The 24,313-nt window shown below is 45.2% G+C and overlaps 1 protein-coding gene across 1 annotated transcript in view; it reads right to left on the bottom strand.

Moving 5' to 3' along the window:
- Positions 1-10,919: 10,919 nt before the first annotated feature.
- The window catches only part of LOC124711493 (cytochrome P450 4C1-like), a 187,127-nt gene continuing 173,733 nt past the window's right edge, over positions 10,920-24,313 (bottom strand). The window contains exons 6-7 of the mRNA XM_047241603.1: positions 17,711-17,949; positions 10,920-12,982 (exon numbers count right to left, since the gene is read on the bottom strand). Of these exons, the coding sequence (XP_047097559.1) occupies positions 12,739-12,982; positions 17,711-17,949 (483 nt within the window). The 3' untranslated portion in view covers positions 10,920-12,738. The remainder of the gene's footprint in view (positions 12,983-17,710; positions 17,950-24,313) is intronic.

The raw sequence follows: 24,313 nt of genomic DNA, 5'->3' as shown, positions 1-24,313 counted from the left end.
ATGCGGATCCACAATGCCGGCCGGAGTGGCCGAGCGGTTCTAGGCGCTACAGTCTGGAGCCGCGCGACCGCTATGGTCGCAGGTTCGAATCCTGCCTCGGGCATGGATGTGTGTGATGTCCTTAGGTTAGTTAGGTTTAAGTAGTTCTAAGTTCTAGGGGGACTGATGACCTCAGCAGTTAAGTCCCATAGCGCTCAGAGCCATTTGGATCCACAATATGCCGAGCACGGGGTAGTCTTTGAAGATGGAGCCGCCTCGCGCAAGGTAGGAAGCTGAATTCGAATGCAGATCCACAGTATACCCTACCCGAGTTGGCGTCAGAGTGTGGATCTGCTGCGTACTATATATCCGGAGCTGTGTCTGAGGGGGGGATCCACCACACGCAGCATCCGCTATAGGGTTCGCTGGTGGACCAAGCACACGTTACGTCCAGACAAGTATTCTATGCTCGACGTTTGGCCCACCAGTCGATAGGACTGGGTCCTGGGAGCCATCCGCGAGGCGTGCATGTACACAGACATACAGAAAACAGAGCAAGCGCTCTCCGAATGTGGAGGTGACTGGATACGCCGGGGTTACATTTGCAGGCAATTTTAGAACACAGAACGATACGTTATGTCGCGGCCGCATGGATCATTCTGACATAAAATAGAAAGAAATGCGAAAACTGACTAGCGCATACGTATAAACTGACCTATAATAGACCGATATGCGGTGAAAATGAGGACGTACTTGCTTGTCTTCTGGTTTGCAGGGAGCAATTTGTACATGGAGTCAAGTATGTGGCAACAAGAGGAATGTAGGAAAACGATGACATCGAAGCGAGCGGAATCAGGAAGGTAGTCAATTTTTTCTCGTTGAGTTCGCATTACAGTGTACGTCTACTGAGGTAGCAGTGATACACGTGAGTTGAATACTGTATTTGATGCTTTTCAGGAGGACATAGAATCATTCACATCTAAACTTACTTACATCTGTGTTAAAGGATAACAGAGAGTGTATGGGATGATCGATTGAGACAGAGCTGTAACTAGGTACGATTTAAACGTTGACTCATTTATTCTAGAGAAGGACAAGTTGCTGAAGGTCAATTTTCCCCCTGTGCTTTAGTCACGTGATATATCCTGTGTTCTACTCGTATGCAGCAACACGCCGTTCTTGTTCTTCTTAATTGTATGCTATTAAATTAAGGCACTTTGAGATCTGTTACTATAGATCGGTATGGTGTGCTAAGCTCCAAGACTTGGTTACATCTCGAGAAATGTGGCGCTCTTGGAGGGGTCAGGACTGGGAAAGCTCTATTCAGTCGAGTGAGGTGATGTGTAGCTATGTTCGTCTGCTCGGTTGAGGATTAATTGGGTAGCGATGTTGCGGGGTAGGCTGGTCAATGCCGAGGTGAGGATGGTCTTTTAACGTAAGAGGGCGAGATTTCTCTGTAACCGCCATAAGCAGAGAGATTGATCGATTACTATGCTCGAGGTCTTAGAAATATGTATAGCGTTGTCTGGTATACTAGTATCGTTTTTATGTGCTCGAGAATTAAGTGTGAATGGACGTACTCAGCAGTCATTTATCAATGCTCGCAATGATACTTGCAAAGTAGAGGAGGTGTGGTTTAGCTATGATACTGAAATTAGGAAAACATGCTGTCACATGATTGCCCAGCGTTGGACTTACTGTAAAATTTTTCGCGATATCAGCTGTGATGGATCATATTACAGTAGATCGGTGGTGTCTTATCCAGCTCATCCGTGCATTGGGTAACACACAATGATTCAGTGACAATGATTGTTTGAGTTGGGGAACAAATTTTCGTTGATGGACGGCAACTTCTGGGGTTCCTAGCACCGAAAACGGTGATCCCGTACTTGTGTGCAAAATGAACAGTCACTAGAAATGCGACGCAGAGCTATTAACTATTGGGTCATTGCGACATGTGAATTTAAATGTAGAGGCCATCAATCACGTTTGGGGGAGGGTAGTTTGGAAAGTCGCCACAACGCCACCAAGCTCTTCAAGTTTCCTTATGTTGCGGCTGTCCTTTATTTAAAATCATTCAGTATTATGCTATCGCCTGTAAGAATATGATTTACAAGGTTCAAATGACGTGGTCTTTGCTGGCTGGGGGAGAGACACAGTTAACATGTTGAGTTGGAGATGCAGGGGAGGATAGAGATCTGCGCTATTCAGGAATCCATTTACAATAACACTTACACACCACAACAACAACATTAAATAGAACTCTGAATTACCCATTATGTGTAGTTTCTGCTGTTTGCATGTTTCTATACAACAGTTCAAGAATCATAAAAGAAGGTTGTATACATGGAAGAATCCTGGAGATACTAAAAGGTATCAGATAGATTATATAATGGCAAGACAGAGATTTAGGAACCAGATTTTAAATTGTAGGACATTTCCGGGGGCAGATGTGGACTCTGACCACAATCTATTGGTTATGAACTGTAGATTAAAACTGAGGAAATTGCAAAAAGGTGGGAATTTAAGGAGATGGGACCTGGATAAACTGATTAAACCAGAGGTTGTACAGAGTTTCAGGGACAGCATAAGGGAACAATTGACAGGAATGGGGGAAAGAAATACAGTAGAAGACGAATGGGTAGCTCTGAGGGATGAAGTAGTGAAGGCAGCAGAGGATCAAGTAGGTAAAAAGACGAGGGCCAGTAGAAATCCTTGGGTAACAGAGGAAATACTGAATTTAATTGATGAAAGGAGAAAATATAAAAATACAGTAAATGAAGCAGGCAAAAGGGAATCCAAACGTCTCAAAAATGAGATCGACAGGAAGTGCAAAATGGCTAAGCAGGGATGGCTAGAGGACAAATGTAAGGTTGTAGAGGCGTATCTCACTAGGGGTGATACAGCCTACAGGAAAATTAAAGAGACCTTTCGAGAAAAGAGAACCACTTGTATGAATATCAAGAGCTCAAATGGAAACCCAGTTCTAAGCGAAGAGGGGAAAGCAGAAAGGTAGAAGGAGTATATAGAGGGTCTATACAAGGGCGATGTACTTGAGAACAATATTATGGAAATGGAAAAGGATGTAGATGAAGATGAAATAGGAGATACGATACTGCGTGAAGAGTTTGACAGAGCACTGAAAGACCTGACTCGAAACAAGGTCCCGGGAGTAGACAACATTCCATTAGAACTACTGACGGCCTTGGCAGAGCCAGTCCTGACAAAACTCTACCATCTGGTGAGCAAGATGTACGAGACGGGCGAAATACCCTTAGACTTCAAGAAGAATATAATAATTCCAATTCCAAAGAAAGCAGGTGTTGACAGATGTGAAAATTACCGAACTATCAGATTAATAAGTCACAGCTGCAAAATACTAACGCGAATTATTTACAGACGAATGAAAAAACTGGTAGAAGCCGACCTCGGGGAAGATCAGTTTGGATTCCGTAGAAATGTTGGAACACGTGAGGCAATACTGACCTTACGACTTATCTTAGAAGAAAGATTAAGGAAAGGCAAACCTACGTTTCTAGCATTTGTAGACTTAGAGAAAGCTTTTGACAATGTTGACTGGAATACTCTCTTCCAAATTCTAAAGGTGGCAGGGGTAAAATACAGGGAGCGAAAGGCTATTTACAATTTGTACAGAAACCAAATGGTAGTTATAAGAGTCGAGGGACATGAAAGGGAAGCAGTGGTTGGGAAGGGAGTGAGACAGGGTTGTAGCCTCTCCCCGATGTTATTCAATCTGTATATTGAACAAGCAGTAAAGGAAACAAATGAAAAATTCGGAGTAGGTATTAAAATCCAGGGAGAAGAAATAAAAACTTTGAGGTTCGCCGATGACATTGTAATTCTGTCAGAGACAGTGAAGGACTTGGAAGAGCAGTTGAACGGAATGGACAGTGTCTTGAAAGGAGGATATAAGATAACAAAAGCAAAACGAGGATAATGGAATGTAGTCGAATTAAGTCGGGTAATGCTGAGGGAATTAGATTAGGAAATGAGACACTTAAAGTAGTAAAGGAGTTTTGCTATTTGGGGAGCAAAATAACTGATGATGGTCGAAGTAGAGAGGATATAAAATGTAGACTGGCAATGGCAAGGAAAGCGTTTCTGAAGAAGAAAAATTTGTTAACATCGAGTATAGATTTAAGTGTCAGAAAGCCGCTTCTGAAAGTATTTGTATGGAGTGTAACCATGTATGGAAGTGAAACATGGACAATAAATAGTTTGGAAAGGAAGAGAATAGAAGCTTTCGAAATGTGGTGCTACAGAAGAATGTTGAAGAGTAGGTGGGTAGATTACGTAACTGTTGAGGAGGTATTGAATAGGATTGGGGAGAATAGGAGCTTGTGGCACAACTTGACTAGAAGAAGGGATCGGTTGGTAGGACATGTCCTGAGGCATCAAGGGATGACAAATTTAGCATTGGAGGGCAGCGTGGAGGGTAAAAATCGTAGAGGGAGACCAAGAGATGAATACACTAAGCAGATTCAGAAGGATGTAGGTTGCAGTAGGTACTGGGAGATGAAGGAGCTTGCACAGGATAGATTAGCATGGAGAGCTGCATCAAACCAGTCTCAGGAGTGAAGACCACAACAACATCAACAACATATAACAGTAATAGCAATGAGTGTGAATGTGCTGGGCAAGTTGTCTTGCACAGGGCAGTTGTAGGACTTCGCTTCTAAAATGGGTGCGAAAGAGCAGCTGCTGTCCCCTCCTTGAAAACATATTGCGTAAATATCGAAAGTAATGGGCCGATTAAATACAGGTTGAATCACTTAAAACTTGCACCGCGGACATTACGGAAATTGATTGTGCGAATAGTTTACGTGATATCGTATCTTGAAAAGTTTCCACGTTGACAGTTGTTTGTGCCATTCAACCTGCGTAGTTGCTAGGTACGATGTTCTTATGTTTTCTTACAGTGTGATTGGGTGTTCCTCAAGTGCATTACGACTTGGTAGTCAGCTAGTGTGTTACATTGCAAGCAGTAGGTCGAAAATGGACGATTGTATTTACCAGTGCAGGAAAGCCAACATGTGCACAGTATATGCAGAGTGTAGGAAGAATGCGGTTGATTCTAGTACGGTGAATGCTGCAAGATACCCCAATAGACGTCAACCATCTTGGGAGGTATTTATCAATCTCTTCAACCAGTTACGTGAAAGTGGTGGCGTAACCCCTAGACAACATAACAGAAGAAAAGAAGTGATGACAGACGAGATGGAAATTAATGTTCTTGCTGCTGTTGCACTTGTTTCAGATGTTACCTCCCACGCAATTGCATGAGGAAGTCGCATGAGTCAGGCACGTTTCTTATGCATTCTCGATCGACGTAGGTTTCATTCTTATCGCATCTGTGCCCATCAAGAGCTGCGTGGAAACAATTATGGGAAACGTGTTAACTACTGTACATGGTCATTATGACAGGAAGCTCCAGATGTACCATGTATCTTGTTTAGTGATGAAGACACATTTACCAGCCATGCCAGGTAAACCTCCAAAACATTCATTAATGGTCTGTTGGCAATCCCCGTTGGTTTTCTTAGGTGGAACATCACCGTCCGTGGAGTGTAAATATGTGGAGTGGGGTAGTGAGGCCCATTTTTCATAAACAGAACACTAAACACACACAAGTATCGCAGCCTCCTAAAAGACCAGCTTTCGCGGTTGCTAGAAGACGTTTCTCTGCAGACTCGGAGGAGCCTTTGGTTCTAACATAATGGTTGTCCAGGCCACAGTGCACAGAGTATCACAGCATGTCTTCACGAACTGCTTCCGAATCGTTGGATTGCAGCAGAGGACCTGTGCCTTGGCCGGTCCATTCCACAGATTTAACCCCTGTAGACGCTTTTCTCGTGGGGAAAGCTGAAAGACACTGTCTGCAACGACATATAAGCTATACCCGATGGTAGGCAAAGACGTATGTATTACTGTAGCCTACTCAGACATCTGTAAAAGTAAAAAGTAAAAAATTGAAAGACGATTACTGTTAATGAAGTAAAAGATCCACGTAGTGGACCCGAAATGAAAAAGCTACTCCTTATGTTTCTGATCTAGACTGCCATAAAAATGCGACGGAACTATTAATCAGAACTCAGGGAGAAGTTGTAGTCTAATTCACAATCGATTTATTGATTTTAAACAAGACAAGACAACAAAATTATTAAAGAAACATCATGCAAAAAATATTTATTTAACAAAAGCCTTACTAAAATTGGATCTATGGTGGATAAAGTGATCTGCAGGGGATCGACACATGACACTAACCAGAACACTACTCGCTCTACCTCACTTCATACACGTGAATCCAGGTTATGGCATCAAACTACACGACCACCAAGAATCTATATTCTACCATACAAAAAAAGGAAAAATTTGGTTCGAAAGAACAGGGTGATGAGAAATAGATATTATAGCCCTACGTCACAGCAGCGAATACTTTACCATCATACTGGTCAAGGCGGCACACCACGATGCGTTCGGCGACTGAAGTCATGGACGGCGGCAATCTGTTATTAAATGCGCGTTCCCGAAAAATACAAGTACGCGGTCTTGCGTTCTGTTCATTCAGAACACAGGTACTTCCCTGTGAGCCTCTGAAACCCCGACGGATTCCAGTGTGCAGGTGGACCCGTTTGCTGGTCTGCCAAACCGATCTGAATCCATGCCACGACTGTGCGTGTCAGAATACGTGAAATGTTTAGACGGCCGACTCAAGACAAATAAGTACACCCACTTGTCACTCGCGGTGACCGCGATGATATAAGCAGTACCTCTGACAGTTCAGAAGGTGGCTGTAAATTCAAGTACATAATTAGGGGTGACAGTTTCGAGTGACTTAAGTTGGAACGATGACATAGATAATGTTGTGGGTAAAGCAAACGAAAGACTACGAATTAAGTGAGAAAATGTAACAGGTCTACTAAAAGGGCTGCCTACACTATGCTTGTACGTCCTCTTCTGAAGTACTGCTGTAGGATCTGCATCAGACAAGATCGACGGAGGACATCGAAAAAGTCCAAAGAAGGGCAGCTCGGTTTGTACTGTCGCGAAGTAGAGGAGAGAGAGCCACAGATATGATAAACGACTTGCGATGGCGATCATTAAAATAGAGGCGTTTATCGTTGCGGCAGGGTCTTCTCGTGAAATTTCAGTCACAAACGTTCTCCTCAGAGTGTGAAAATATTTTGTCGGCGCCCACCTACATACGGAGGAATGATAATTATAACAAAAGAAGAGAAATCAGAGCTCGCACAAAAAGCTTTAAGCGTTCGTTTTTCTCGCACCCCGTTGGGGAGTGGAACGGTAGAGAAATAGCTTGAAGACGGTTCGATGAACCCTGTACCAGGCACTTGATTGAGAATTGCGGAGTAATAACGTAGACGTAGATGTAGATGTAGATGAACATATGATAAGTTGAACTCCCACGCTGCGTTTTTCTGTCTGTAGGTGAAGGCTAACCTCAGGAAGTTGTACTAAGATTCTGACACAGTTTACTGTAACAGACACACAGCTTCACGAGGAGGGTTTGTGCAGGTGTGTTGTCACTGCTACACAGATGAGTTGCCCGACCATAGGGACGTACCGCTAGCCACACTCAGCTGGAGCAGGTTGCCAGTTTACTACTAGTATCGTGTTTTAGTTCTATGAAAGCAGGTTGTGTCCCCCACTCTCTCTGCGACACCTCACTCGATGGTTACCCGCGTGTGTGCTCGCCCTGTGCCAGAGCCAGCTGCCAGCACATGGGGAGGGGGGGGGGGGAGGGGGGGGCGCAGGGCAGCTCTCTCTCCAGCCTGGAGGTAGTGGGCCAGTCTGTCGCTAATCCTACTAAACCGGTTGTTGCTGGGGCCGACAACGCTGGCTCAAACAGCGGCGACTATCCACAGTAACAGGTGTTAACCGGCAGTCGCTGCAAAGAAACTTCTGAAGGTGCCGGCAAGAAGTGGCACCTAGGACTGCTAGTGGCAACCGGAAGTGGTTTATTCAAACAAATCCATCCGGCTTCTGAAGCTGACTGGGAGGAATGCCTGGATGTAAAGTAATCTCGTTAAGCATTTTTGGAGCTCAGTAATGTCAGTGGACTCGGCCAATACCAGTTGTGGGCTTGGGCGGCAGGTGATGGGCCCCCTAAAGCGGAGTTTGCGTTTTAGTCTTGAACCGACTTTTTACTTCAGAAATGGTTCAAATGGCTCTGAGCACTATGGGACTTAACATCTATGCTCATCAGTCCCCTAGAACTTAGAACTACTTAAACCTAACTAACCTAAGGACATCACACAACACCCAGTCATCACGAGGCAGAGAAAATCCCTGACCCTGCCGGGAATCGAACCCGGGAACCCGGGCGTGGGAAGCGAGAACGCTACCCCACGACCACGAGCTGCGGACGACTTTTTACTGGTTGGGAGAGGAAGTGTGGTATTTAGTAACACGTGAGGTTGACCTGAATAGCATTTACTGAAAAATACATTTGAAGCAAGTACAGTAACCTCAGAGGCTAGAGTGGAGATTCGGTCGTCGCTGCTGGTCCACCAGCCCGTGAAACAATGTCACGCGCCAGTGATCCCGCAGTACTGGCCGCAGACGCCTTGACGTGTGTACTGTCCGCCATCGGGTTCCCCTAAATGGCAGGCAGCACTGCATAACAGCCACGCTATGAGGGAAACAAACCAACAGCCAAACAGGCGAAGACATCAGGTAAACACGCCGAAGATTCCAGTCGATTAATAGGAACCTTCCTTGCAGAGGTCGCCGCGACATATCCGGCCATGGATTCCTACGCCGGGTTTCTATTGGCTCCAGCTCACTATATAGGCCCGGCCGGTCGAAGGCAGACCAGTCTTCGTCCACTGCTAATGGCAACCGAGAGTCTCCGAGAAGATATCACCGAAGCTGCTGTACTGCACCGCCGATCAAAGTACCAGCCGACCGTGAGAAACCACATCTCCGGCTAGATCGACAGACCTCTACATCTATTGCAGAGCCAGCTATTGTATTGTAGAAGAAGCTACGTTCAATAAACTGTTGGAGAATACAACAACGTAACTGAGATCGGTGTAAGAACCATGGCCCACGAACGGTGGTAACACCCCTTAAATATGACAGACAACACAAGATTAGAGATGAATATCAAAAGATTAAATAACTTTATATCAAAGGTATTCCAAGGGAACTTTCATTTAAAATTTCATAAATGTAATATTAAGAAACCGTGTAGCCCTTAAAAAAAAACACTCTTTGAAAACTGCAGGTTTTCATTCAGTACTAAAAATTCTAAAACTGACTGTCAATGCCACCGTTACTCAGCCGGCCAAAGTGGCCGAGCGGTTCTAGGCGCTACAGTCTGGAACCGCGCGACAGCTACGGTCGCAGGTTCGAATCCTGCCTCGGTCATGGATGTGTGTGATGTCCTTGGGTTAGTTAAGTTTAAGTAGTTCTTAAGTTCTAGGGGACTGATGACCAAAGAGGTTAAGTCCCAAAGTCCTCAGAGCCATTTGAACCACCGTTACTCGAAAGGTTAAACATTACTCATGTGATAATACACACTCAGATTAAGAGATTAATATCAATTCTTGAGTTTTCCTTTTAACAGACTCCCACATTTAAATAAGGGAAGTGAATTCATCGGTTTGTCCCCATCAATGAGAATTACCCCACAACGCAATTTACACCACATGTAGCAGTCACTCATCCATCACCACAGGACACTACCAGTGCCCAATGTAAAACTTTAGCGGTATGCCGCTACGCGCAATGCTCTCTACATGCGAAACTGTCCGCAGCCCAAACTAGCTATTTCACACAGGGAGAACATAGACAGCTTAGCGCACCTTAAGACAGTTTTACTTTCGAGCAGGCCAGTACAACAGCACTAGATTTCTCTGGATGGCATTGATGATCGATTACTAATCCGTGTACTGTCTTAGGGGGTCATAGCGCACTACATCTAACTCGGAAGCAGGGCGCAGGAAACAACTGCTCTTCATCACAGATTTTCAAAATAATCAGTTCCTTGCTCACACTGAATGCGGAAAACTGCAGATACATTCCCTGGCATATTGTACCAGGATACAGAAGGCGTGTAACACTTTCACAGGCACTGCCACTAACAGAACATCCCTCCAGTCTTATCGTGCGCCTAGCGCCGGAGCTACTGGTCTGAACAAGAAACGCAAATACAGTCTCGTGCGGCCACCCCACACGCATAAAATCTGTAACCACGACCCGCCACAAGGGTGTAAAACATCACAGCACGATGCTTACAGCAATGAGAGCAGAGAGGGAGAGAATGAACGACCCACAGATTGCTATTAGCCTCAAGCCAGACAAACAGAGTGACAGCAATAGCGTGCGACAACGCTGGAATAATTGAAGTGGGCCGCTCTCCGTCGCAGCATGTGGCATCAGACTCACGAGGGAATGGTCCAATCCGATATGTCGAAACTTGCCCTGAAATTTCTCAAGCAGCAGGAGTACACTGAAAGAAGTGTACTCTCAAAATTCCAGCCGCTAAGGTGCAATGCAAGTATTTTTAAACAAATGTTAAAGTCCTAGTCTCGAGGGTCAAAGCTGGAATGCGCAGTGTAGCAGAGCAGAAGATTAATGCGGGTCCGCCAGCACACGCTGCCAATTAATTCTGCCGAGTAGCACGTTGCGTAGTTTGGCGCTTGCACCCCATGTCACTGGAAAGAGTGCATGGGTTCTGGCTGGAGTCGTGATGGGCCTTGGCACGGTGCCACAAGGGCTGCACGAAAGGGCCTTCCCAAATCCCCCAAGAAACAGTCACCATGGAGGGGAACTGCCAACATCTCATCGTCTGTACTACAGAGAAGACATAAAATAAACGTGGCAGCAAGCTAAAGTAACGTATTGCTTGGGAGCAAGGCATAGCTGGGCTTTTAACGAATTAAACAATCACCACAGGATGGATAATGTATTTTTATTTTCAGTAACAATGAACTTTTATGTGTTGTTGTAATAAAGGAAATATTTCTTTGTGGACAGCTGTCGCAACTGTAATCATGTCAGTTTACTCTTCTTCTGTGGATTCTTCTGGCATAGATTTCCCCACATGCTACCGTCACCAAGCCGTATGTTTTTCGAAGAAGCATATTGTTTCCAGCATACCATTGATTTGAAATGGTGATTCATCAAACACTAATATAATAGATGTGGACACATCTTTCTCATAAGTTGTATAAAACAATAGTGGTATGCTACACACAGTTATGCATAGCATGGCTGTCAATGTACAAGACCTCAGATCAGGAATCCAGAGATTACACATACACAGGGCTGTTTGCAGTTCTGCAACACGTTTACACGAAGGGCATTCAATACGTTATGCAGCACATTTTTTTCCTCGCCCAGTTGGAGATGGAAAAATGTGGAATTTGTTGTGGGACGTCGTGCAATATTCCCGCTTCTGCCCCTATAGTTTCATAAAGTTCTGACACATGGCGGCGCTATACGCAGTCTTCAAAATGGAGTCTGTAATGGAGGTGCGTTCCAAGCACAGAGCTGTCACCGAGCTCCTCTCGGAGGAAAACGGGACTATCGGAGATATTCATAGCGCTCGGAGAATGTCTACGGAGACCTGGCAGTGAACGAAAGCACGGTGAGTTGTTAGATGAGGGGTCTCCCATCATCGTACCAGTGTCATGCAAACGTGTCTGATCTCCTGTATGCTTGCCAGCTGAACACAGGTGTGATTGGATTGGATTGTTTCGGGGAGGAGACCAGACAGCAAGGTGATCAGTCTCATCGGATGAGGGAAGGATAGGGAAGGAAGTCAGCTGTGCCCTTTGAAAGGAACCATCCCGGCATTTGCCTGGAGCGATTTAGGGAAATCACGGAAAACCTAAATCAGGATGGCCGGACGCGGGATTGAACCATCGTCCTCCTGAATGTGAGTCACAGGTGTGACTCCTGCAATTATGGAATTTGCAGACACTCCTATTGGAGGTGATGCACAGATCATGATCAAACACCTAAGGCTCAACTGGACCCATTGTTGGTAGTGCTGACACGTCTGTCCACCATTTGGTGGACTTAAAATTTTGTGCTTCCAACTGGAAATTAAAGAAACGACTTCAGCATGTTGGCCACCACAAAAATCCAAACAAACTTCTTCTTCGTGACAATGGAAGGCCTCATACAAGTCTGGGCATCCAATAGGAATGCACAGACCTTCAGTGCACTGCTCTTCCTGATCAACATGTAGCCCAGATCTTGTATGTACCAACTTCCATCTGTTTGACCATACTGAAGGCTGCACTCCTTGGATAATGCGGAACTTACTGATGCAGCAGGACATTGGCTCTGACGTCAACCAGTAGAGTAACATCACATCAGCACACCAGCTCTCCCAGTAAGGTGGCATAAGGCCGTCGTATTGAATGGAGATAACGCTGAAAAAAAAGGGGTCTTGAAGCCAAAAGAGTGGGAAATAATCCTGGATAAAACCAGCCTGCCATCAGAAAAAATTGTCTTCCATTACTTATTGAATACCCCTCGAAAGTGGTGTACGAGGAAATTTGGAGCTTTCTGTTTCGAGGTCACGTACGTTGACGTTCAAACTACGAATAACTGCATACAGCGTGTGGCTTTTGTCTTTTACAGCTTATGAGGCTGGTGTAACCACTTCTACCACACACTCGAGAACGAGCGAAGCTGGAAACTGTCTTGTGGTGCTGCAGTGACAGCCCGGTGGCAGCGGAGCGGAGCCGCCGCCGGCTGCGATCAGGCCCTGGGCAGCAGCCGCAGCTGGAAGCCGCGCTGCGGGGACAGCACGGCGCGCAGGCACAGGTCCTGCAGGTGGTCACGGCTGTCGCCCGCGGCGGCGACGCGGAAGGCGGACAGCAGGCGCGACAGCGCGGCGCACAGCAGCTGCAGCGACAGCTCGCTGCCGGGACAGCGCCGCGCGCCGCCGCCGAACGCCAGGTAGGCGAACCGGTGCCTGCGCACCTCGTGCTCCTCCAGGAACCTGAGGCACACATCCCGGAACTCACACTGCGGGGCCAACAAAGTGGCACAGGACGGGACACCAACATCAAGGATTTTCAGGAAAGACTTCTCACATTACGTAAATTGAAGATGGAGGGGGGAGGGGGGAGGAGGGGCGGTATCAACTGCATCGGGAGTTTACGCCAATTCAGCAGCGACAAGTGAAAATTTGTGCCAGATAGGGACTCGAACCTGTGAACTGCTGCTTATTAGACAAAAGCATACATATACCACTACACCACCGAGACAGTGTTTACGGCAAATGCACATACTATGCTACTGGCCATTAAAATTGCCACACCACGAAGATGACGTGCTACAGACGCGAAATTTAACCGACAAGAAGAAGATGCTGTGATATACAAATGATTAGCTTTTCAGAGCATTCACACAAGGTCGGCGCCGGTGGCGACACCTACAATGTGCTGATCTGAGGAAAGTTTCCAACCGATTACTCATACACAAACAGCAGTTGACCGGCGTTGCCTGGTGAAACGTTGTTGTGATGCCTCGTGTAAGGAGCAGAAATGCGTACCATCACGTTTCCGACTTTGATAAAGGTCGGATTGCAGCCTATAGCAATTGCAGTTTATCGTTCACGACATTGCTGCTCGCGTTGGTCGAGATCCAATGACTGTTAGCAGAATATGGAATCGCTTGGTTCAAGAGGGTAATACGGAATGCTGTGCTGGATCCCAATGGCCTTGTATCACTAGCAGTCGAGATGACAGGCATCTTATCCACATGGCTGTAATGGATCGTGCAGCCACGTCTCGATCCCTGAGTCAACAGATGGAGATGTTTGCAAGACAACAACTGTCTGCACGAACAGTTCGACGATGTTTGCAGCAGCACAGACTATCAGCTCGGAGGCCGTGGCTGCAGTTACTCTTGACGCTGCATCACACACAGGAGCGCCTGCGATGGTGTACTCCATGACGAACCTGGGTGCACGAATGGCAAAAGGTCATTTGTTCGGATGGATCCAGGTTCTGTTTACAGCATCATGATGGTCCCATCCATGTTTGGCGACATCGCGGTGAACGCACATTGGAAGCGTGTATTCGTCATCGCCATACTGGCGTATCACCTGGCGTGATGGTATGGGATGCCATTGGTTACAAGTCTCGGTCATCTCTTGTTTGCATTGATGGCACTTTGAACAGTGGACGTTACATTTCAGATGTGTTACGACTCGTGGCTCTACCCTTCATTTGATCCCTCCGAAACCCTACATTTCAGCAGGATAATGCACGACTGCATGTTGGAGGTCCTGTACAGGCCTTTCTGGATACACAAAATGTTCAACTGCTGCCCTGGCCAGCACATTCTACAGAGCTCTCACCAATTGAAAACGTCTGGTCAATGGTGGCCGAGCAACTGGCTCGTCACAATACACCAGTCACTACTCATGATGAACTGTGTTATCGTATTGATGCTGCATGGGCAGCTGTACCTGTACATGCCATCCAAGCTCTGTTTGACTCAATGCCCAGATGTACCGAGGCCGTTATTATGGCCAGAGGTGGTTGTTCTGGGTACTGATTTCTCAGGATCTATGTACCCAAATTGCGTGAAAATGTAATCACATGTCAGTTCTAGTATAATATCTTTGTCCAATGAATACCCATTTATCATCTGCATTTCTTCTTGGTGTAGCAATATTAATGGCCAGTAGTGTATTTTGGCATGCTCCTCGCTCCTAGGATTCTGTACGGTGTCTGCTCTTTTGAACATGTCTGTAATTGATATCCGATGGTGGGCTATGAACTCACAACTATCGGTGCATATGCTCACTTACATTCGACTTCCTGTGGAATCTCAATGTGGTCAGCATGGAGGACACAGATGGGGAATGCAGATAGGTGCTGCTAGCCGGGAATGTGAGTCAGCCGAGGAGTGTGCCAACAGTCTGTGCATTTGCGATTGGCACTGTGTCTGGGTGGTTAACCCAGATGCCTAGTAAGCACGAGATCCCACGTTCGTGTCTAAGTCTGGGACACGTTTTCACCAATCGCCGCTGATTCTGAATAACGTCCTGATGCAGTTAATATTATCAGTTCCTTCCATTTCCTTTCCTTTCTCGCTCTCACCATCCACTTTTAATTTACATCATTTGAATCACAGCTGTGGATTATATGTGTGGTCTGTTCTTTCAGACAAACCCAAAAGAATGGGCGCCATGCATCCCTATAATATTTTTGACAAGAATGATGTGCTGTAAAGCTGAACTTGAGGAAATGGCGTATGAGGTCCTCTTGCGGATCGAGCACTGATGCATAGATACCAAATTAACTGAGCCCCACAGAGAACCACCCACATATGCCATTCGTAAGACTTTTCGATAAATATTTTGCATCAAAATCCAGACACTTAACTACTGCCAATATTGCCACTCTTTTGAATCTCCTAAATGAATGTCTATTAATATATATTAAACAGTTATTCTAACAGCGTAACAAAGAATGTAAACATTATTGGAAATGACTGAAATATTTCTGAGGAACATATTCATGAAAGCCAGTTTTCAAACAGTTCATTATGTAAGATAGCAATCCACAATGGATTTTGCTTTTCCGAGTAGTTCAGTTGACCTCATTTTGCCACATGGTGGACATAACGTAGGGAGTTACAGACAGGGTAGTGTTGAGTGCAGATGTGGACGTGATTTCCGTGTCACGAGATGTGAATTTGTTAACTGCTTAAAAGTGTGACGAATCGTAAACAATATGGTGTGCCTAAGGACGATACATAGAGAAGTTGCGTCTGAAATTATGGATTCTAGATTACAAGATTCTCTGGTTATGATATCTCTTGGAGTATTTGAGCCATACATACAGAATCAACAACAGATTCTACAGGAATCATGGTGAACCTTTGTTAATCTACATGATCAGAGACGTGAATATCTGGTGTAAACCTATTTGCCACCACAGTCTTCTGTTATATAATACCTCAGACGAACTTCATGTAGCAAATTCAGACAATTTGCAGACAAAGCAAGCAATATCATGCACAAAACTGCATCTCGACAGTGAACTAGAAGTTGTTGCTGAATCTATCACAATGCCATTTTCACATCCAACACGGCTTTCGCAGCAAGTGGTTCAGGGTGTACAGACTTCTGTGTGTGCAGAACAGGGAAAGGCTGCAAAATGCTCAGAGGGGTGTGCTCCTCCGACTCACTGGGGCTTTCAGCACTACAGCAACCGATACTTCACTGGTGCTCCTTGGAATCTATATGGTATACATTACAGTAAGATTCGTGCAGCCACCCAATGGTTACATAGAAGAATTTGACAAAACTCCAATCAGTCTTAGACCAAATGGTAACAACTAAGGCTCAACTTGTGAACTGGAAAGTGAGTATGTGGCAAAAAATATGAGACAACAGTGAAAAAGGCAAAGAGTCCACCAATTCTCCCATGCAGTCTAGAATGTCTAGCCCTTGGCCTTGTAAACCCCAGTTAGAACATGGTACATTGCCTAATGGAGCGTGGCCCATATCCAGTTTATCTGTACGGATTCAACAAGAAGGGCAATGATACCTTTGGTCATGTGGAAACTGCCAATCACTTTACGTTTAGCTGTGACACTTGTAGGGTAGGAATAGCCCTAACTGATCACTAAGTGAGCTTTTAAGATATTATGAATGGTGGATAATGATAGACAATGTCGCTAGCACCATTTTGTGGCATAAAAAAGACAAATAAGTCAGTCTACAACAATCATTAAACCCCTCTCATCCCATACAGCGTCACCGTAGAAGTGTAAATGTGAATAACCAAATGGCAATGAGAGCAGCTAGTGTTGTGGAAGGTGCGCATGAGAGTGTTGTGTTAAACAACGTGTGCGTGCAATCAGGACCACAGCGACACACAAGGCACAACCCGCTGTACCACATCAGCCATCGAGATCCACATTGGTGACAGCAGTGAGGAGCTCCGCGTCAGAGGGAGGTGTGCAAAACAATTCCTCAAGTGTAGTACTGTGCCTTAAGCAGTCCTGATGCTTTTTTCAGACTGTTTTCAAGCACATAAAAAAGTGATTGTTATGGCAGAGAGAAAGCAGTTACGCGTTCTGGCGTCGTTCCACAGCATACACACTTTTATGAATAAACACACTCATACCTTCATACGGTTATTTGTCTCAAAAAAAAAAATGTGACAACTGTAGTCATGGACCATGTATAGCCAAAAAGGCCGAAAAAGCGTGTGATTGAAATGACTCAGAGCCACAGAGTGAGTAAAAAACATTTATACAGCTGATGTGGCTGAGAAGACATTCCATTTTGTTGCTTCAGTCAACTGAAAAAATCGACTGAATGAAAAAACATTTGACCAGCAACCGATTGTAAAATACAGTGTGTTTTGGTATCACTGCTTCCCAGGTGGGACGTATCATTCAGGGTTGGAGTACCACTTAAAAAGATATGCTCTGAAGGAAAGGCAGGAGAGTTTTTGCAAGGTGCAGCATCGCTGAAGTGTGGCGACTGACAGAAACGAACAGGTGGACTCACTTTAGCACAGGATCCATATGGCCTTAGAACTTAGTTGCCAGCCACAGCTATGAGCGATTGTGGGTAAAGGTGTTGAGTGTGTGCGCATGTGTATGTGTTGCACTTTCCACCTACCTCAGAGGAGTCGATACGTGAAACTGAGAGGTGAACATGTTAGAAAACGAATAGATGGCAGCGGCAGTTGGGTACCTGTCGGGCTGGAAGGCATCCGGGTCGGGCCAGTGCTCGGGATCACGGTGTGTGAGCGGCGAGCAGACGATGGCGATGCAGCCCTGGGGCAGCAGCAGCTGGCCGTGGCCACCTGCCAGCGGCAGCTTCAAGTCCTCGGACAGCTGGCGGGCCAGCAGCGGCTGCACCGGGAACAGCCGCAGCGACTCCAGCACGGCGCGCCGCAGCAGCTGCTCGTCCCGCGCCGCCGCTGTCTGCACCTGCAGGTGTCACACAACAGCGGCTGTCACATGGTAGAAGGCGCTCTCCTACTTAGCTGTGGGATGAGTCGACTACATACATTAAGGAGAAAAAGAAGCACACCTGCGAGAGATCAGCCCCAGGAATCGACCCTACGCGAAAATTTGAGCTGATACTGCACAGCCATGACCTGAAATTACAGCTTTTAAACTTGGTGTACACTGGTCATTTGTCGCTCTCTCTGTCCAATGCAGCCGCATAATGCCCTAGCGTGAACTACTGTGCAGTGAGCGACAACCTCAGCCCTCCTACCTGCAGTATATTCAGAGTGATAGAAGAGGAGGTTGGAGTAGGTCACGTATGCAAAAATGTGTTTTGAAATCATGTTCAAGAACTTTTATTACTTCGGTTACTTATTTTAAAACTCATTCGTGTCGATATTTGCTGTAAAAGTTACTTATTAGTGGATTTTCATTCAGCTCAGTCTTTCTTTCTGTGTTACTGATTCGAGTGATTTGTTATTCGTGAGTGTACTTATGTCATTCATCCAAGTCTCAGCCCTCAGCAGTGTGTTTACAATTCATGGCGTGCGGATGCTGCTGTAGCGGTCCTAAGGCTAAGTACTTTAAAAGTTGTTTGTGCACTGTATTCGCATATTAAATTTAGTACACTCATGCTCATAAATTAAGGATAATGCTGATACATGGTGAAACAACGCTCTGGTGGGTGGTTTGCGGGTTTAAATCACCTCGGGGTATGACCGTGCGGTGCATTTGACCTGCGGTCGTCGCACGGTGGCGCTGGCAGCAGTCCACATACACACAGGTGTGTTGGTGCATGTCAGAGTACGGTGCAGCGAGTAAGTGTGCAGACGTTTTCAGACGTGCTAATGGTGACTGTGTGTTGAAAATGGCTCAAAGAACACATATTGATGACGTTATGAGGGGTAGAATAATAGGGCGACTGGAGGCTGGTCAGACACAGCAGGTTGTAGCACAGGCCCTCCGTGTGCCACAAAGTGTGATCTCAGGATTATGGCAACGATTCCAGCAGACAGGAAACGTGTCCAGGCGCTACAGTGCAGGACGTCTACAGTGTGCAACACCACAAGAAGACCGATACCTCACCATCAGTGCCCGCAGATGGCCACGGAATACTGCAGGTACCCTTGCTCGGAACCTTACCGCAGCCACTAGAACAGTTTTCTCCAGACACACAGTCTGCATACGACTGAACAGACATGGTTTATTCGCCCAGAGACCTGAAAGGTACATTCTGCTGACCCCTCGCGGGAGAGCCCGTAAAGCCTTGTGTCAAGAACACAGTACATGGTCGTTGGAACAGTGGTCGCAGGTTATGCTCACGAACGAGTCCACGTATAGTCTAAACAATGATTCTCGCCAGGTTTTCATCAGGCGTGAACCAGGAACCAGATACCAAGCCCTTAATGTCCTTGAAAGGGACCTGTATGGAGGTTGTGGTTTGATGGTATGGGGTGGGATTATGATTGGTGCACATACACCCCTGCATGTCTTTGACAGAGGAACTGTAACAGGTCAGGTGTATCGGAACGTCATATTACACCAGTACGTCTGCCTTTCCAGGGGTGCAGTGGGTCCCACCTTCCTCCTGATGGATGATGAGGCACGGCCCCACCGAGCTGCCATCGTGGAGAAGTACCTTGAAACAGAAGATATCAGGCGAATGGAGTGGCCTGCCTGTTCTCCAGACCTAAATCCCATCGAGCACGTCTGGGATGCTCTCGGTCGACGTATCGCTGCATGTCTTCAAACCCCTAGAACACTTCAGGAACTCTGACAGGCACTGGTGGAAGAATGGGAGGCTATGCCCCAGCAGCTGCTCGACCACCTGATCCACAGTATGCCAACCCGTTGTGCGGCCTGTGTATGTGTGCATGGTGATCATATCCCATATTGATGTCGGGGTACATCCGCAGGAAACAGTGGCGTTTTGTACCACATGTGTTTTGGGACGGTTTTCTCAACTTATCACCAATACCATGGACTTTCAGATCTGTGTCGTGTGTGTTCACTATGTGCCTATGGTATTAGCACCAGTTTTGGGTAGTGCCTCCTTGTGTGGCACCATATTCTGCAATTATCCTTAATTTATGAACATGAGTGTAGTTTTATCTCGTTCATCCAAATATTAGCAGTGTGTTTACATTTTGCGGAGCGCAGTTGTAGCTGTATTGGTTCTTCAGTTAAGGTCTGACAATGTTGTTCGTGCACTGTTATTAAGTTATTAAATTTAGTAGTTTTCAACGGTGTCTGGTGTTGTTTTTGGCGAAATAACGCTCTAACATACTTTTGGGAACTATGCTTTTTTAGAGTTGTCTGTGCATTGAAGTCGTTTAGTAAATTTCGTGCGGTAGCTTTCAGGTGACGTTTCTCATTGTTTCTAGAGAAATATTTGAGTAAAATTTTTATTTATTGTTTTAATTTCGTTGAGTGTTCCAGTGGCTGCTTGAATTTTTGGTTTTAGCTAAGAAATTGTGTGAAAGTTTTGGTGGTACTGGTATTAGTTGTGGTTTAGTAGTATTAATAAAAGTTGTTGCTTTCTTAGTAGACAGATAATTTCTAGAACACTATCGTAAGTTCTTTAAATAGTTGTACTATTGTAATTAAACTTAGGTAATATATATGTTTAGTTTTTTCAGTAACTATTAAAATTTTACGACAATTGAGAAGCATGGCTTCTGTTGTAGTTTTGTCAGTAGTGGGTTACGGTGTGGAATTTATTCAAAGAATTTTCAAGTATTTTCATTGGGGAGGGGAGGGGGGTGCACTGGAGAAGCCAGTGGGCGTTCTAGTGAAATACTATCCTGGGAATGCAGAATCTGTAGTAGAAATAAGTTGACAGAGGAGCAGGAGCGTAAGATCTGTGCGCTTCAGGTGTAGTTGCAAGACGCAAAGGAGGAACAAGGTAGGATGAGGATGGTGAAGGGTGCTGGGGAATGGGAAATGGCACTTGGCAAGAAGGCAGCTAAGAGGAGAAGGAGGTATTCAGACAGTTGTACTTTGCGTTTATGCAACAGATTTGACCAACTGTAAGAGTTGAGTGGAGAGGAGCCTCTTGTAGCTGTAGTCGTAGGGAACATGCAACAGTCCTCAGAAGTTAGGTGGCCTAGGTCAGTTGCAAAGTTTAACAGAAAGAAGAAGGTTGTGCAGCTAGGTAGTTCACATGTTAGAGGAGTGGGCCAGCAGTTGCAGGAAGTGTTGAGGAGTGAGTATCAGGTCATTGTGAAGCCTAGTGTGGGATTGGCTCAGGTCACTGACAGCTTAGGAGAGTTATGTAGGAATTTTACGAAAGAGGATCAGGTAGTGATTGTAGGTGGAACAGGAAATAGTCTTTATAGGGACAGGGAACATCATGTAGTTGGTAACCTGGTAAAGACAGCTACTCAAACTGCAGCCACTGATGTGCACTTCATGCAACTGTTTCAGCCTCATGGCAGGCGCTTAATGCTGCTTTTAGGCGTATTAACATGGGGGTGGAGAAGACATTGCTGGTGGAGGGCATGGCTCACATTACAGTGGTGCCAGATGAGTCTATCAATAGATCGGGTTTCACTAAGCATGGCCTGCACTTCAATAGATATGGGAAGGGGATGCTGGCAAAGCTTATAGGTGATAACTTAGTAGGAAGTGGTGGGATCACCCATGGAAAAATTCCTGTACTGGCTGGTATTAGAGCTGCACCTTTTTTAGGTTGAAGTCAGCTGATAGGTATATCTGTTTAAAGAAAATCCCTCTGACACAGGAATCACCTTCAGAGGAGATCACGTATCCAATTAGTGGAGAAATTAGCAAACATCAGCAAAATATTAGAGGTACTCGTATTAGAGATAAAGTTAGAGAAATGTGTATAGATGTTGACTCTGAAATTATTGGCATATTGGAGCACCACTTAAATAATTTGAAAATTCAGAGGCTTCCTTTACCAGGATACAAATCAGCTGGCTGTTTTTCAAGGAGTTCCTTGTGGGGTGGGGGAGTGGCAATGTACATAAAAAACAGTATTCCATTTGAGTCCATAGACGTACCATGGCACTGCACTAAACAGATATTTGAATGTTGTGCAGGGGCAGTTGATTTTAGTGAAACTAAACTTCTAATTGTTGTTGTTTATGGGTCCCCTAACTCTGACTTCAGAGCATTTCTGTTCAAGCTAGAGAGGGTTCTTGGTTCATTTTATAGGAAGCACAAAAAGTTAATTATATGTGGTGGCTTCAATATTAATTTTGTATGTGATTGTGCAAGGAGAAAGATGTTGGTAGATCTCCTAAACTCATATGATCTGATGCAGACTGCCTTTTTATGCCTTGTGTGTGCGATGCTACTGCCATCTGTATATGTACATTTCACTGTCCCATGACTTTTGTCACAGTGTACACATATCAAAATGAATAAACCTAAGTAACTGAAAAATTATTGTTGAATGAAATGAATGATTTACGATTTACAATTTTATCATGAGAATTACATTGAAGAATAGTGCAATTCCTACAAATATACTTCACATCAACAGTGTCAGCTTTACAAGATAAAGTAAATAACACACAACAGTGTTGTTAATAACTAAATAGCGATACACTACTCCTTTGATCACACACTGATTATTCATTTCATTAATTTATATTGCCATTTATGAATCGCTAAAAATGTAATAAAATGGAACATCTACAGCCATCCTTATGATGTTATTTATTGTATGGCTACCAGTTTTGGTGCTTCAGTGCACCATCTTCATGCCTTAACTGACGCCGAGGAGGTTAGCTCCAGTCATATACACGATTCATCAGTAGCGAACATCTATGAACTGGTTTTTGCAGACTACCTGTAATAACACGGTTGTGTCTCCAGCTATCAACTCAAAATACTCAGTGACTGGTAAAGTTGCAGTGTTTCTCATCATGGTTGGCAGTGATTGCAGTTTAGCAGAGCCATAGACAGTTTAGTGGAATCACAAACAATGACTGCCAGCAATGCGAGAAAAGTCTATAGTATGCAAATCTCAGAACCTGAAGTTCCACGTTGATTTATATAAATCAGTGTGTGTGTGGGGGGGGGGGGGGGGATGTCTGAGATATCCTCCCAAACTCCTGGATCGATTTGAACCAAATTTGGCACAGAAACAGCAGACCTCATGAGTATCAGCACTGTGGGACTTATAACCTCCTAACTCCAACACGAGCAGAGACGACAAAAACCACGATTTTTACAGCCCCTGGAGGATGTAGGCTGCCCTGCATGACATCTGTGTTGTCTTGGAATAGTACTGGCCTGTCTTATCGACCTGCTTCGCATGGTGGCCTTTACATCAGGAGAAAATAAATGATTTTCAAGCCCCTGACGTGTATGCTACCCTGCATGACATGTGTGTTGTGGCAGTAGTATCAGCCTGCTTTATTGAACTGTACTGCAGGGGCTACACATGCTGACCATGAGCATGGCTAGGGACTGGCTGAGATAGTTAGAGGAGGGGATGGACAGAGCGAGGGAGGAGGAGGAATTGGACAGAGAGAGGGGAGGAAGGGGAGGCAGATGCGTGAAGCAGGTGGAAGGTGTGGAGGGGTAGTGGGCTGATGGGAAAGGAAAAAGGGGAGGCGAAGATAGAAAGAGATATAGAGAGGAGGATATGGTCAGGTGGAGTGCAAAAGCACATACACCCAGAGAGAAGGGGAGAGAAACTGGATAAAGAGAGAGGGCAGAGGAGATAGATGAGGATGAGGTGGACAGGCAGAGGCAGGAAGAAATAAACACAGAGAGAGGGGGGAGGAAGTGTGTTCAGTACACACGCTGAACACATACATGGGTGAATCTGTGGGGAAAAGGCTACAAATGCAATATATCTCAGCGCAGTTTCAATTAACTACACCTGATTACCTGAATGAACATCTGCGAACGCTTTATACAATAATGACATTGAGGGAAACTTCAGTCATTTTTAACGACTTTAATTCTCACTATTTTATTTACTTAAGATTACAAATATATCATTTATTATCACAAACAGAACTAAGGACACTGTCATTCCGCCCTCCATCCATATGGGGCAGGGGGAGCGGAATGAAATTTTTACTAAAGAGAAAAAATGTAATATGAAGCAACAGAATAAAATAAGAGAAATCACAGCTAACATGGAAGGATTAAAGTTTTCGGTATTTTTGTATGGTGTTTCAGTGTGGAACGGTAGAGAAATAGCTTGAAGGTGGTTTGATGAAGCCTCTGCTAGGAAATTAACTGTGAATTTACAGAGTAATCACGTAGACGTAGATGTAGTTGTAGATACCACGTCATGCGGCCAGCTAAGATGTGCAGTGTTTACAACTCTATCCCTACCCCTGCATACTACTATCCA

Source organism: Schistocerca piceifrons, chromosome 8 (genome assembly GCF_021461385.2).
Source record: "Schistocerca piceifrons isolate TAMUIC-IGC-003096 chromosome 8, iqSchPice1.1, whole genome shotgun sequence".
Taxonomy (NCBI): domain Eukaryota; kingdom Metazoa; phylum Arthropoda; class Insecta; order Orthoptera; family Acrididae; genus Schistocerca; species Schistocerca piceifrons.
This window is presented reverse-complemented; position numbering and strand designations above follow the sequence as displayed.